The following is a 14,810-nucleotide window of genomic DNA, read 5'->3' as shown; positions in this document are numbered from 1 at the left end:
AAATTTACAAGGTAAAATCATATTGTGCAATGTACAGAATGTATAGAATTGAAAATGTTGCCAAATAAAAAAAGGTTTAATTTAATCATATGGCATATTTGAATTTTTCGATACATGCAACTTAGAAAACCTTCGCACTGGCATAATTATCTGGCAAATTGTAAAAGGCGGGTCTGCTGACCAGTCAAAATTTGAAATACCTTCAGATCGAGTTTGGGGATTTCGATTTGCCGTAAACCATGGTTTTTTTCGCGTATGAGAATGTTTTGGTTGTTGACACGAATATTTTAGTCGACAAATGATTAGTATTATGACTATTTATGGAGCGACGCGCACGTGCATGTTTATCTACATAAAACGCAAAAAAAGTACGTCCACGTGAATAAAAAATTAGTTTACAGTATTTGCATTATAATAATGAAAGGGTTGATACAAAGCTAGACGCATAAATAAACAACGATCTGAAAAAATCGAGATACATTTTTTTTAAGATTTGCAGGACTGAACACTTTTCAACATAGAGGAGATTGTCAAGTTTTGATTTTTCGGGTCCTCGATCAAACCCCGAGTTAGTTTTCAGATTATGCTACTTGTTCACGTTAACTTTATAGGGTTTTAGGTTGACATAATTATTTCGCAGAAAGATCCAGAGGTTCAAGGCTGTTTTTATCCAGACACCAGATCTCTCGAGTCTTCATTACAGAAAAAAATGTTCATATGGCGGTCTTTCATCCTAACACTATGGTATTAAAGTCAGGGTGTGTGATGTTCCACATTTGTCTCCACGGACTTAGTTTCCCTTGGATGTGTAACGTGTCATTAACTTACTAATGGCATTCGGTGACGTGCAGGAATCAACTTCACAAAAATCAGCGCACTTTTTTATTATATAAGTTATTTAAGGTGGCATTATACTTTGTTTTGTGAGCCATAATAAACAGTGTGTACATAATTATGTTTTAAATAATTTAAGACGGAAACGATCTCCCAAGGTTCCAAAAACCTACAGATGTGATGACAATGCTCAAGAACTATGACTTCACGGCGTTTTTTTTTTTTATCTGGCAGGGCTTGTTTCGTACAAACAAGATAATGGGTTATTACAGAGCAAACCTTAAAGTAATAAATCCGCATAATGACAGCCAAAAATCAATATTTAGGACTTATTAAACAATGCTTATTTGCTTCTATCTTTCATCAACTATCAAATACAGAGTGAAACTAGCTACGTGAGTGGATTTATCTATACAAGATTTCAGTTTGATCGTACTACCACCCCCCCCCCCTTTCGTGAGTCTATAAAAATTTGGAATGAAAATATGAAAATGAAGAGTGAAAATGAAGTTATATACTACCCCCCCCCCCCCTCCGGATTAGGATTTTGAAATTTTGGAAAGTCCTTTTTTTTTTTGCTTGTCAAGATTTTTTGGATGAGTCTGCCCCCTCCCTCCCCCCCCCCCCCCTTCAAAAACGATGCTACGTGTCTTTTTCACTATGACCTGGTGGAAATCACAAAAAGTAGAATTTTTTTTTGTACAATTTAATCAAAATGTACGTTATAAAAAAAACCCACATCAGCACCCACAGGGATCGCTGCACATCAATAGATTTTCCCAGTGTACTTTTATTTGGCTAGGCTCAAGCTCTGGTCGGCTCAAGGCGTCACGAGTACAACTATTTGAACACTGCCAGCGCCCATCTTCCACACGGGTGGGAGATATTGCTGCCATCCATATTCCCATGGACACATCCTCCCCTTGGTACTCGTGCAAATAATCAGCGTTTTTCGCTATCCATTCATGTACATTTCTATTTACTACATTTCCAGAACCACAAGCAAAAGCAGGGTACACATCAGCAGAATATACAAAATCAGCCCATTTTCCAAATTTCTGTACCAGCCACTGTTTTCTGAAGTTTCCCCACCATATAAAGATATTGTCATTTCTCTCATCCAACTCTGATAAAGACGTGTGAACTAAATCCGTATTTACAAAACAATCATCGTCAGTTTTTAGAACAAATCTTGAATATGTGTTTTTAAACAGCCATTTGTGAAATAGTAATAATTTTTTAGGTAAATTTCTGTATATGTCAACTGTGTCTACAAACAATATGTCTTTGTAAGAGTCTTTCTCTTCTCTAAGATGCTGGCGGACAAGATTGTTTCTTTCTTTCCATTCCATGTTAAGTTTATCTGTCATTTTCCTGTGTTCAAGGTGACCAGTATCTTTTATTTCTAGCCACATGGTAGGGAGAACCATGTCATTCTGTTTAATTTCATTTTGATAATGTAAAATTCCTCCAAAATTATTTAACTTTGTGAGCACACCCAAGTCTGAGAGACAGTGATTCAATCTTAAGTTTTCAATCTCTAAAATATATTCATAATTTCTGTGCAAGATGATATGAGGAATGGGTTGAAAAACACAATCCTCAACAATTATTCCCGAATCCAATTTAGAAAACTTGACATGTGCAATAACAGTTTCAGTCCAGGCTTCTAGAATATGAACTGATAGTTCTGGTTCATATTTGAGCAACTTTGTCACAACACCAAGTCTCTTTACATGTACGTCCAACATTACTTTTATATTTAGCTTATCTACAATAGTTCCACCAATTTTCCCCATCTTCAAATCTGCAGGTGGTGTAACAATGGTAAGTAGGTTGTTTTGAAGTCTTAGCAAGTTTTCCTTCTGCACTCGACTCTCATCACATCCAAACTGATCTATTCGGTTGTCAGGATGAATTTGACAATCTTGATTACCAATAATAAACCATGCCTTTATGTTATTCCCGGTCTTTGTTTTCCATGACTTTCTTATTGCATCTCTGTACTGGAAATTTTCTGGTGCTGATAATATACCTATCGCTAATGTTAAGTTCTCTTTGGCATACTCTTGTAAAGATGGTTGTATGCTTTTCAAAAGGAAGTGAATAGTGACTGAAGTTATCACACCACACACAAATAACCACAAAGAATGCCAAGCTGTCATTTGGAGGTTCAAGTACAAGCTATAAATGTTTCATTTACTGTTGCAAAAATGACCACCAGTGGTGTCCACATCCTGAAAAAAAAAAATTAAGCATTTTAAAATTGTACGAGTACAATTGTTTAATACAGGTAATTATGAGATTCAGATGAGTTACATTCACAATATTATTAAAGAGATGAAGCCTACTCTTGGGGCTAAACTGCATGTGAAAAAGAACCTTTATCTATAGATACTATAATCTTAAAATTAATACATTTGGTGTGGGTGATATTTCTCGGAAAAAAAGTTTTTTAACAAGTTGTGAAAATGTTACTATTCTTGTATATATTTGCAAGTCATTTAGCGATGTACTTGATTTACATGTAGCAGAAGCAGCATTCAAATTAAAATGCTTAATAGAATACACAGCCGTATGTAATATATTTACAGTAAATAAATGTAAAATTATTACATTCAAATATAATGATAACAGAGGAACTTTATAGTTAAAAGATGGTTTAATATTAAAATCCGAGGGAAGAAATCTGCAAAATGTACAGTATTTTGACTGACTGCAGCCCAAAATTCTTAACATAATTAACAACTGAAATTTAGACAATATAATTGCAAGTGTCAACATATTCTATATCTAACTTTACAAAGGAATTCCAGGTGTACAGCATTGATTGAAGAAAACAAGGGTTCTATTTAAAGGAGCCTTGACACGATTTGTGCTAAAAAATTTCAATATTTACTTTTTGATTCTGAATGTCTAGAGTAGAATGAAGAATATAATATTAAATATTATTGAAATGGTAAATTCCTTTGACTTACATTATTTGTAAACAACTATAAGCCTAGAGCTTTGTTTACATATCCATGAAGTCTTTCTTCTGTACCTCGATTGTAACTTGACTTTAACATTCATATTTTGGTAAGCCATAATCAAAATCATTTTATACATTAAAAAATTAATTTTGATCTCAAATCATGTCTAGGTCCCTTTACCTAAAACTTCTGTGACATAAGTTGGTGCCACTATTATAACATGTTAAGTGATAATTCTGTGTGATTGGTGACAACATCATCCAGCCACACCAGCTGCACTGCACATCCCAAAAATTCTATTATCAATAATTTCAACATTATTCTCTGACACTCTTCACATTGAAGGTTCACTGTAAAATGACCAGTGCGATCATCAGAGGAGAAATCCATAAATATGTTGTTTTTGATACTACCGGGTATATATAATGACTGATCAGACCGAGATTTAATCCCAACCCCCTAACCTCTAGACAGGTACACAAACCATTGATCTATCTGGTACCTGTATTCAAACCAGTCTGACCACATACAGGTATCCCCCCCCCTAACTAAATGATCTTTGCTCTCAAAAATCAATATCCTATACTTTTGATTATTGTCGATCCGGTCAGACTATTTGTTTATGAAAAACTAAAGATATAAACACTGATGGATGGAATAATGAATATCAAAATAGGAGTGAGTTCTCTGACATCATCTCGGTGCGGAGCATTACAGGCGTCCAACCAGTTCACGCCTGGTACCATTTCTCACCAGTGCCAGGCACATAGCATCGAATCTTGACCCAAATAAAAAAAAAAAAAGAAGTAAAAAAAAAGAAAGGAAGGTCACTTTCCAAACTCCTGAAAATCCTAATCCATGGGTATTTAAGAAAATTATTTGCTGCACAAAAAAGTGGGGGGGGGGGCTGGCCCACCCTCATGCTACGTGCCTGAGTGCATTGTTATGTCATTTTATCAACACATAAAATAATGTATGAAAAATTATGTAACATTCCACTAGTGAGAAATAGTATTCGGCGAGAACTGGTCGGCAGCCAGTACAGAATCTACATTTCTGTTGTCGTTTTCTCTCCATTCCTGTGTGACGGTCAGACCGGTTCAAATACTGGCGCCAGATAGCTCAATTGGTAGAACAACTGACTAGAGATTCAGGGGCTCGAGTTCGAATCCAAGTCTGGTCCGTCGTGATTTCTCCCATTCCGTTACACCCGAATCTATGCGTAGTGAAAAAATATACCTGGATTTAATTATGTGGAGTGAGTCTTTAAAGTTGTAGAGCCGGTTTAACATTTTTCATATTCGTTGTTTAAAGATAAATCACAATTTTAAAAATCATTATAATCATATAATCATGTAGGAAATTGAAGACGAACGCTAAATTTTAAAATTGAACCGTTTTTTAAAATTCCGGATATTGAATTTGAAATAAACTGATATTGATAAAATATCTTGATTGAATTATTATATGATAGCCACACGTATGATATTAGATATAAACGATAACCACATACGAAATTACTACTATTATCTTTTTTATAGAGTTTTTGAAAACTGATTAGAAATCTTTTGTGTCTGTGAGGTAGAAAAAGACTGTGTGGCGCAAGAACTGAATTCTTCACTACATTGGTCTGTTTGGAAAAAAGGCTAAGCCGATGAGGCTCTTATGACTGAGAAAAAATTCTGAAATAAAGACAAAATGCTGGTTTTGGTAATTTAAGATACAAGCAAATGAGATCGTTGATAATTTGATGAAATGGACGAGGAAGAAGATGAAATTTGGGACTATAAATCCATTAAAAGGGTCAAACGAAATGGATGTCAACGGGCAAAACCTCCCTCAAAAGACGAGAGTTATCAGACCAGCACTTCATCAAACAAGGTGAATATTTTAAATTAAATTCAAATCTTTTGTGTTTTTAACTTATCACAACTTATACCCAAATGGAAACAATACCAGGTCCAGTACAATCACTAGATTTAGCTGCGTAGCTTGATTTACCTACATAGCTTTATTTACCTACCTGAAGTAGGTTTATTTAGCTACCTTTATACAATTTTGCATTTTATGTAAAACAGACAAAAAGTCGCAAGGAACTGTCAATCTATATTTGTACTGTGTAGTTTTATAAAAGCAACCCAGAGCAAAAATAGTTAAAACATCGCTGCGTTTTAGCAGTTTTAAGGAAAACGTGCATTTCTATTGTTTGATTAACTGTATGACACCTTGTGGGCGATGAGGCATGGATAATTGTGATTGCTTCATATTGTGCTGAATTATTACTATCAATCATCATGTTAACCAGAACTGTTCTTCTTTGTTTTCCCATTTAGAAAATAGCTGTTTGGTAACACATAAACAGTTATACATAGCCCCAAAACTTTTAAAACTTTGACTGCATTTGCGCAAAAGGAGAAACAGTTTTGAGAGTGATTTTTTTATGAATTGTTTTCAGATCAGTTCAAAGTTGAAAATTGCTGCTGCACCTTAGTGCGACTTTTGAGACAGATGTCCATTTAAGACAAAAGTATGATTGAGTAGCTAAATAAACCTACTCCAGGTAGGTAAATAAAGCTATGTAGGTAAATCAAGCTACGTAGCTAAATCTAGTGATTGTACTGGACCTGAATACATCAATTTATAAAGACTGATCGAAACAATCTGTCCAGCAATCCGAGATTCCTCTGACTCTAACCCCCTCTTTTATGTTGTGACGTGCGGGGGAGAGACTCTCCCCCGCACGTCACAATATAAAAGCGGGGGTTAGAGTCGGAGGAATCTCGGATTATCTGTCCAGTAACTAAGTAAGTAACGAAGTTTGCATACTGTGTTACATTAAATGTATTGATAAATATATTTTGTCAAAAGAAGAAGAAAACCACCAAAATGAAGAAGAATAGGAAAACCCCAGAGAATAAGGAAAAAGCTGTATGTAATTTGTCTAAGACCAGCCATACCCCAGAGAAACCGAAGGGAGTTTGTCCAAATTGCCAGGTGCCCCTAGCTTATTTAGGGATACTGTCCCCCTCCTGGCATGTCACAGAATGCATAGAATCAGGTTCACAACCTTCTGTAGGTATGGCGTTTTACTATAACTTGTCATTAAGATATAATTCTTTTTTATTTAAACACTTTTAATATAAATAACATTCATAACATGAAGTATAATTAGCACGTTTACTAGGTCGAAAAATAAAATTACATTGTTTATAAATATCAAAATAACAGTTCAATTAAAATCCTTATTAGAATGCCCAGACGGGATGTCCTGCACGAACACGATAGAGGGCCATTACAGACAGTTTTCTCACTATGCACTTGCTTTGGCTAGATCTACAAACAATAAAGAATTAACAGGTAGCATTGGTAAGAGCTACATGTACTACTGAGTTTTGAATAATTACAGTATAAAATAAATTAGCTAGGATTTATCATTAACATATCTTGATCGCAAATGTATTTAAATATGTACATGTATCATATGATTGTCAAATAATAAAGAAAGGCATTAAGGTCTGACATCAAATTATTGTTGTCAATTGACAAACTGTGCATGCAGGAATATGAACATTTAGGTTCAATTAAGTTGCAATACAAATAAACAATTACTGTCCTATATGTATTTTACATTTTTATCATAGAGGAAAACAGGTCTGCAAAAATTTCCAGAAAGGAATTAAGATTTCCTGATGAGGACACCCAAGGCTTGAGCATGATGACATCAAATATAAAAACAGAAGCAGCAATGGATCCAGATCCAGGCCATGTATCTGATGCAGAGAGCGAGGACCTGCTGAGTCAGCGAAGCTTGTCAGACATTTTGGATGCAGCTCAGAGTGACAGTGACATAGATAAAGTGTCCTCAGACGGCGAGTCAGACAGTAATGACAAAGATTGGCTGGGGCTTGGCCTGGAGCCAGGAGAGGATGCAGACAGTAAATTGTCACAGGATGGAAGGAAAATGAAAGCAGGGTTTTCCTCAGAGGAAGATGAGATGGAAGAACTGAAGAAGTTGGGAGTGGATGATATTTTTAATGATGATGATTCTACTTTGTGTTTTTCTTCTCAGGAAGAATCAGCTGGTGTTGACTCAAGTTGTGAATTGAAGGGTAAAAAGCGGACTACATTAACTGTGAAGAATTCATTGTCTTCAAGATTAAAGAGATCACCAGATAAGCATTCCAAATATGATCAAATCAAAGCTCATCCAGAGGATATGGTTGATGAAAAAGATATTTGTAGCCAAGGGGCAAGTAATGGGCAAAATCCAGAAAGTCTTAAAGGTAACACAGATATTAAGGAAGTACATGTACATTGTATTTCTGACTCTGATTCAGACTTTCAAGACTTTGAAGATTCAGTTTCTTTGTCACAGAAAGCTAGATGGGCTAAGATGTTCACACCTCAGAAGTGTTCACAAAGCTCAGGAAGTTCCCAGAATAACTTAGGAAGAAAAAGTTTGTCACAGAAATCTACCTCTTCCAACAGATCTTCTGCAAGAAAACGAAAAAGTTTGCCAGCAAACTTAACCTCTCCTCAAAAATCATCAGAGAAAAAGACAGCTTTACCTCCAAAAGCCAACTCAGGGAAGAAAAGAAAAAACTGTGTGAATGCAGAAGAAAACTTGTCAAATACCACAGTTAGATCTGAATCCATGGCGAAACACCAAATAGATATGACAACTGAACTTAAAAATAAGAATAAGCAGACATCTTTAACTTCGTTTTTCAATGGAAAAAGCATAAAGTCCTCAGGAATACAACAAAAAGAAGAAAGTTCATCAAGAACCATGTCAACCACAAACATGGATGGGGATAACAGCAATAAAACTTATGAAAAAGTGACAAATAAATCGAATAGAACTGCTCTGAATGAAGTTACAAATAAAGTCAAAGGTTCAAAGAGGAATTCACTTGTTCCACAAGTGGAAGGTGTAAGTGTTTTAAAGAGGAGTCCTAGAATGCATGACAGTGGTCCATCTACTGAGGGCAGAAGCCAATGTTCTGATATTACAGCAAGTCATTCAACAAAATCTTGCAAAGGCATAGACCCTTCTCTCAGTAAATCCACAAACTTATGTACTGGTACATCAGCTGATGACAAAATGGCTTCTACAAAGTCTACTAAACCTAATGCAATGGAGTTCCTAATGTCAAAGCAAAAGAAACCCAAGTCTGAACCATTGGAAAAGTCTGTGAGTGTGGCATCAATTTCAGAACTGACCATCCCCACAGCAGAGAAACAACAGGAAAATGCCAACCGCTACCAAAAGAGAAGTTGTCCTTTCTACAAGAAAATTCCAGGTATGATGGAATGTATGGTAATGTAATGTAACCTTTCTCAATAACTTGTAGATATTACATACATGTACTAGTAGTCATTAAAGAGCTTGATTCTGAATATGTCAGACACAGCTGATATTTCTTTTTAAGTGATGTGTAGCATTATTCCTAAAGATATTTGGTTTTTCAGATACCGGGTTCACAGTGGATGCCTTCAGTTATGGCGTGATTCCGGGATGCACCGGGTACATTCTGTCTCATTTCCATTATGATCATTACACCGGCATGACAAAGTCCTTCTCTCAGCCAATTTACTGCAGCAAAGTGAGCCTATTCTTGTTATTTTACTTATACTTTAAACCATCTTTGTTGTCATGTTTCTAACAGATGGGATATTCTATTAAAAGTGCAAAGTACATGTGTTAAAACAACAAATTTTACAGAGTTTAGGTTGCATTGTAAATTAAAAGGGAATACATGTATGTATTTACAATTTCGTACCATATGTTATTAAAGCTAACGTAAGGACAATTTTTGCTAGCATATATATTCCAATCAAGCCTTTTATGAGGATCTTATCTCATGTTCATTAATGTTGTTCATATATTAATTTTTGCTGGTAGAATGTTATTTTCCATTCTTTTTCAAAGATCACTGCAAACTTGGTTATTTCTAAAATCAAAGTCAAGGAGTCCTTTGTGCACACCCTGCCTCTGAATAAGGCGACAGTTGTGAACGGCGTGGAGCTTACTTTTCTGGAGGCCAACCAGTGAGTGTATATAGAAAGAACTATCGGTATAGAACCATTTTAGCAAGAGCTTGGACTTTGGGTAGTTGTGTCAAACCGCAATGTGATGTAGGCCTCTCTATTTCATTGCTAGCCACTCAGCAATGGCTCTTTGAAATCAACAAGATTTGTCTTGCTTTTGAGCTAAGACTATGCAATCGGGGCATATTTCGTTTTAACCAGTGTCATTTTTACCTCGTTTTGATGAAGAGACAATTACGTCCAACCGAAAGTCCAAGGTCTTGTTAAAATGTTTCTTTGTATCAAAATAATGACCAGCGATGACAGAAACCCAAATTATTGATCAAGCCAGAGTCATTTTGTTGAAATAGGGTTAATTCTCATCAGCAAGTTTGATCCATGGCTGTATTCATAGTAATATGCTGATGCACAGGAAAGAAAAACAGGTTATATCTGCCATGTATTTGAAAACATGTTTTGCAAATACTGGATTTTTGTGATCGGCTTCAGCCGATCACAGTTGTGTCCATATGAGGCATCCGGCAAATTTTACTATCTGTGCACGCATTGCGCTTTGCACTGTTCTATTTTGCATTTGCCTTGAAAGTAATTCAATTATACAGTTACATGCATAATGATTCAAATCACGTTTTTCTTCACGTATGCATAAGAATATTAATCGGAAGTATAATTCGCCTACTAAAAGAAAAGCTTATCCATGCATTGCAATTTTGGAAATAAACAAATCAGTGCTGTATATCTTATTTATCATGTTTAATGCGTGTACCGTAATGCTTTTGCATTACATTAACATAGTTGACCAATGATATAACATGCCGATCATTCATTTAAAAGGAATACTTGTTAAAATCTAATTTCGATAGTTGTCTGGGTCTACAGTTGAGTTTGTTACTCATTTAAACAAAACTAAAGTTTTGCCCTACTATTAGTAAGGATTTAATGTAATGTAAATAATTATACTAAATATGTTCATGTTTTGATTCAAGCTGCCCTGGATCAGTGCTGATCCTGTTCAAACTAAGGGATGGAAGGGCCTTCCTACACACGGGGGATTTCCGAGCTGACCCCAGCATGGAAAAGTACCCTGCTCTGACGGGAGTTAGGATATCACAGCTCTACTTAGATACCACGTAATTTACCTTTGTTTATCATCATCATAAGCTGGATTGTGTTGTTTTGCTTAATATTTGATTAAGTTGTATTACTATTGTGTTTACACTATACTCTCTGTTGGAATATAAGTCAGAATATATGTACTGTAAAATGCTGTAAATTCATTGTGAAAGATTTTGAGCAATAGAGTGATATTTGAAAGATTTTATTTAGTGCATTTTATGTTTACATGAATCTATTCATATACTTGTATGTTCATGCAAGACATTTAGATTTTAACCTGATTGAGTAGAGCATTTACTCTGCTAAAAATGCTTAATAGAACAAACAATCAAATTATAGTACATTTACAATAATAACTGGTAATTTTGATGTTTTTCTTCAGATACTGTAATCCAACCTACGCCTTCCCTCCCCAGAGTGAGGTGATTGACTTCACTGTTAACCTGGTACGACGGGAGCTCCAGAGAAATCCCAGAACCCTCATCGTGTGTGGTTCCTACACCATTGGCAAGGAGAGGATATTCATAGGTACAGACAGTTTTCATATGACATTTTTTTTTTGCTCAAAGTTATACATGTATTTCCTGTGTATCTAATCTTGCAGTCAAACTGGTGAATTTTCCTCTCTGAGCAATGACTATTTCCAAACAAGTTTTACAGAAATATTCACCATTCCAATTATGAATTAAAGGGGTTTAACAAATGTTTATACCGTAAGTCAGGGGAAAAAAATTATCAAAATAACGCTTGCTAAATTTTCAATTTATTGAAATTTATATATATATTGTAAAGTGAAAACTATTTAGATTGTTGACCATTAACATGAGTTTGGATTTTATAGAATTGCAGTCATTCATTTATGAACATTATATGTATTGCAAGGTACTTCTTTGCATATACAGTGTACTGTATACTTAAAGTATAATTGTATAAAAAAGTATTTTCTTTATTGATACTTCTTGAGTCATACTGGTTACTGTTACATTTTCTATTATTATACTTTCATGTTAAATACTGAAATCTGATTGGTTTAGACGCAGTTGGCAATCCGTTTTATTACCCTCAGTATTAGCAACACACTTGGCAACGGGTAACACAACGAATTGTTACATGCGCGTTAATTATGCGCGTACGGTTCGTCGTAGAATTCACTTCATTTCTATATAAAAGCAGTAAAATTTTCTTTAAAAATAAGACATTCAGTATAATAAAATAAATAGTGCCTGTTTGGGAGGATAACAGTTGAAATTGACACCCCTCAAAAACCATTGTCAACCTCCGCTTTGCGTCGGTTGACAATGGTTTCCTCGGGGTGTCAATTTCAACTGTTACCCTCCCAAACAGGCACTATTTATATAATGTCAATCAGGAATGTTTACATAAAAGCAGTCTATTCCAGTTGTATTTACTAGTTACTGGTTCAGACTATATCTGACCCCCCAAACTGATGTTGTTCAATATTTGTCTCGTCTAGCTATTGCTGATGCCCTTGGTTGTAAGATTTGTGTGATGCGGGACAAGAAGAACGTCCTTGATTGCTTGGAGGATATCTGCCTCAGAGAGAGAATTTGTCTGAATTTTAACGACTCTTGTCTCCATGTTTTACCCATGAACAAACTCAATCCTAAGGTCTGTATCCTCATCTGTCCCATACTCTATTATCTTCAAGTTTTGTCTCAAGAGTTTAACAAATGTATGAAAATAGGTTCATGAACAGTGACTCAAGTTTGAATTGATTACATTTACCCAGTAACCAATTTTTTAGTTATGACCGATTTGTTTTACACATAATAAACATCATTATTAATTTGACATTATTTACATGTTTCTGTAATGAACCTTATTAATTTTTCCAATATAATTTTAGATAAAAAATGTTGCTTGCCATAGAATAAATATTAATTATGAAACAAAAATTTGATTTGATTATTTCAATGCATAAGGATGACAATTATTGATAATGTTTTACATTCTGTTTCAATTTTTTGTTTGGTTTTGTTTCTGTTTGGTGGTTTTTTTATCTATTTTTACTTTCTTTTTTGAAGGCTCTCCTGGAGCATTCTGGGAAGCTGAAACCATCCTATGGTAATATCCTGGCGATAGAACCCACTGGCTGGACCTTCAGCAAGGTCAGCTCTCTGCAGGAAATACGACCCAAGTACAACAGGGATGGAGTCAAGATCTATGGTAAAAACAACTTTGTCTTGTAAAACAACAGTGAATTAAACTTCCTATCTTGCAGAAAAAGTTAATAATTAAACTTCCTAACTTGCTGAAAAAGTTGGTAAAAACAGAAAAATCAAAGAGAACGGCTGTTTATTAAAGCACTTGATTTATAATGGTACTGATATACTTGTTTTGTGAGGGACATGTACCATGATAAGTGAAGTTATCTTCTCTTAGTTACCATGTGTTGTACAGTAAGACTTTATATAAATGTAGTTTATGCTGTACACTGTCTAAATATTTTATACAATGTAATGAATTCCTCCATGTTTATCAATTCCTCAATGTAAATGTATATGTAATGTCTGGAAGTAGTGTATTGTAGAATTCTTTTTATAGAGTACTCTCTCTTAGAGCCAGATATTTTTAAGTGTTTTCCATACACATTGGTCCATCCAGTATGACTGTAAAAATTATTATTGACTTTGAAATGTTTGAGTTGAATGCTTAACTCACCTTTGAATAAATATTACATCAATGAAAACGTTTAGCTCAATAGTTATTCTTGATACATGTGCTCAGATTTAATAAATGAGTCTTCAATTTCTAGTTTTTTCGTGCATCAAATTTTAAAAGCACTAATTTAATTTGTACCAGGTATATGATTATGTGACATGCAACTGCAAATGTTATTTTTTTTGAGTCAGTTGATAATACTTCTATTTGAACTACATGATCATGTCTTAGTGAAATTTATTTCCGGTATTTAATGTTATGAATCCAACAGTGATGGACTTTGTTTTATTTTATGCATACTGGTATTGGTATAATTAAATACATGAACATCTGTTATAATATCTAGGTATTCCATACTCTGAACACAGCAGTTACCTGGAGCTTCAGAGATTTGTACAGTTTGTTAAGCCAGGTAAAATCATCCCGACTGTCAACGTGGGCAACCCTGCCAGCCGAGCCAAGATGAACCAAATCTTTGAGGAATGGGGGCGAGGAACAAGCAAGGTCCAAAAGAAGAACAATCAAACCTCCATTAGTTCATGGGCATGTCATTGATGGCTGTATTAAATTAGTAAATGTTTGGGGTAATTTATATCTCAGGCATAAAGTTGATGAATTTTTCTACTCTGTTTTTTATCTTTGATATTAAGTTACCAATTGTGCCTTTGGTGAATATTATACAATTAATGCTCAGTCTTTCTTACTTCAAGTATTGCTACAGTTGTGTCATTTGTAAAAATGCAATTTTGATCAGGCAATGCATGCAAATGTTTTGTTATTAATTTATTTATTATACACTTTATTTATTTAATAAAAAGTCATTGAAAATTATCTGGCTTTTATATGATATTTACTCATTTAGTATAAAGAAATTATTTAAATGATCGTAAAACATTTGATATAAGTGTGCAGTGTAGTTTGTAGAAATAACCTAGTTTTCTACAAATGTTTTTAAAATTTTAAAACATGTTACATTTTGGACCAAAGCCCCAGTCACACAACTACGAGGTTCCAAATCTGTATTTTAAAGTCTGTTATTATTCCCCACACGACATGTTGCAAGGGGTATTAAGTTTTTGACTCATCATTCAGTCGTCACAAACTGCTGCACGCATTATTTCCTGAAACTTTGTAGGTATTTGGGACGTGCAATCA

General features: G+C 34.7%; 2 protein-coding genes across 6 annotated transcripts; one reads left to right on the top strand and one right to left on the bottom strand.

Annotated features, from left to right (window-relative positions):
• Positions 1 to 1,532: 1,532 nt before the first annotated feature.
• LOC105332774 (UDP-GalNAc:beta-1,3-N-acetylgalactosaminyltransferase 2) lies at positions 1,533 to 5,175 on the bottom strand. 3 transcript variants are annotated; one of them, XM_011435472.4, is made up of 2 exons: positions 5,046 to 5,175; positions 1,533 to 3,071 (listed from the first exon to the last, which is right to left on the bottom strand). In XM_011435472.4, the coding sequence occupies exon 2, from the start codon at positions 2,997 to 2,999 to the stop codon at positions 1,575 to 1,577; it is 1,425 nt and encodes a 474-aa protein (XP_011433774.3). In that variant the 5' UTR covers positions 3,000 to 3,071; positions 5,046 to 5,175; the 3' UTR covers positions 1,533 to 1,574. The 3 variants fall into 3 exon arrangements, with proteins under 3 accessions (XP_011433774.3, XP_065924709.1, XP_065924708.1); XM_066068637.1 differs by having other exon boundaries at positions 4,950 to 5,113; XM_066068636.1 differs by lacking the exon at positions 5,046 to 5,175 and adding an exon at positions 4,859 to 4,995.
• A 200-nt stretch (positions 5,176 to 5,375) lies between these two features.
• LOC105332772 (DNA cross-link repair 1A protein) lies at positions 5,376 to 14,486 on the top strand. 3 transcript variants are annotated; one of them, XM_011435470.4, is made up of 11 exons: positions 5,376 to 5,687; positions 6,678 to 6,882; positions 7,056 to 7,172; positions 7,448 to 9,109; positions 9,279 to 9,412; positions 9,739 to 9,857; positions 10,844 to 10,987; positions 11,356 to 11,501; positions 12,448 to 12,602; positions 13,019 to 13,160; positions 14,002 to 14,486. In XM_011435470.4, the coding sequence occupies exons 1-11, from the start codon at positions 5,562 to 5,564 to the stop codon at positions 14,208 to 14,210; spliced, it is 3,159 nt and encodes a 1,052-aa protein (XP_011433772.3). In that variant the 5' UTR covers positions 5,376 to 5,561; the 3' UTR covers positions 14,211 to 14,486. The 3 variants fall into 3 exon arrangements, with proteins under 3 accessions (XP_011433772.3, XP_034330044.2, XP_011433771.3); XM_034474153.2 differs by having other exon boundaries at positions 6,675 to 6,882; positions 7,056 to 7,163; XM_011435469.4 differs by having other exon boundaries at positions 6,675 to 6,882.
• The last annotated feature ends 324 nt before the right edge of the window (positions 14,487 to 14,810 follow it).

The sequence above is a fragment of the Magallana gigas genome, chromosome 8 (assembly GCF_963853765.1).
Source record: "Magallana gigas chromosome 8, xbMagGiga1.1, whole genome shotgun sequence".
NCBI lineage: Eukaryota > Metazoa > Mollusca > Bivalvia > Ostreida > Ostreidae > Magallana > Magallana gigas.
Note: the sequence above shows the minus strand (reverse complement) of the source record. Positions and strands in the feature narration are given on the sequence as shown.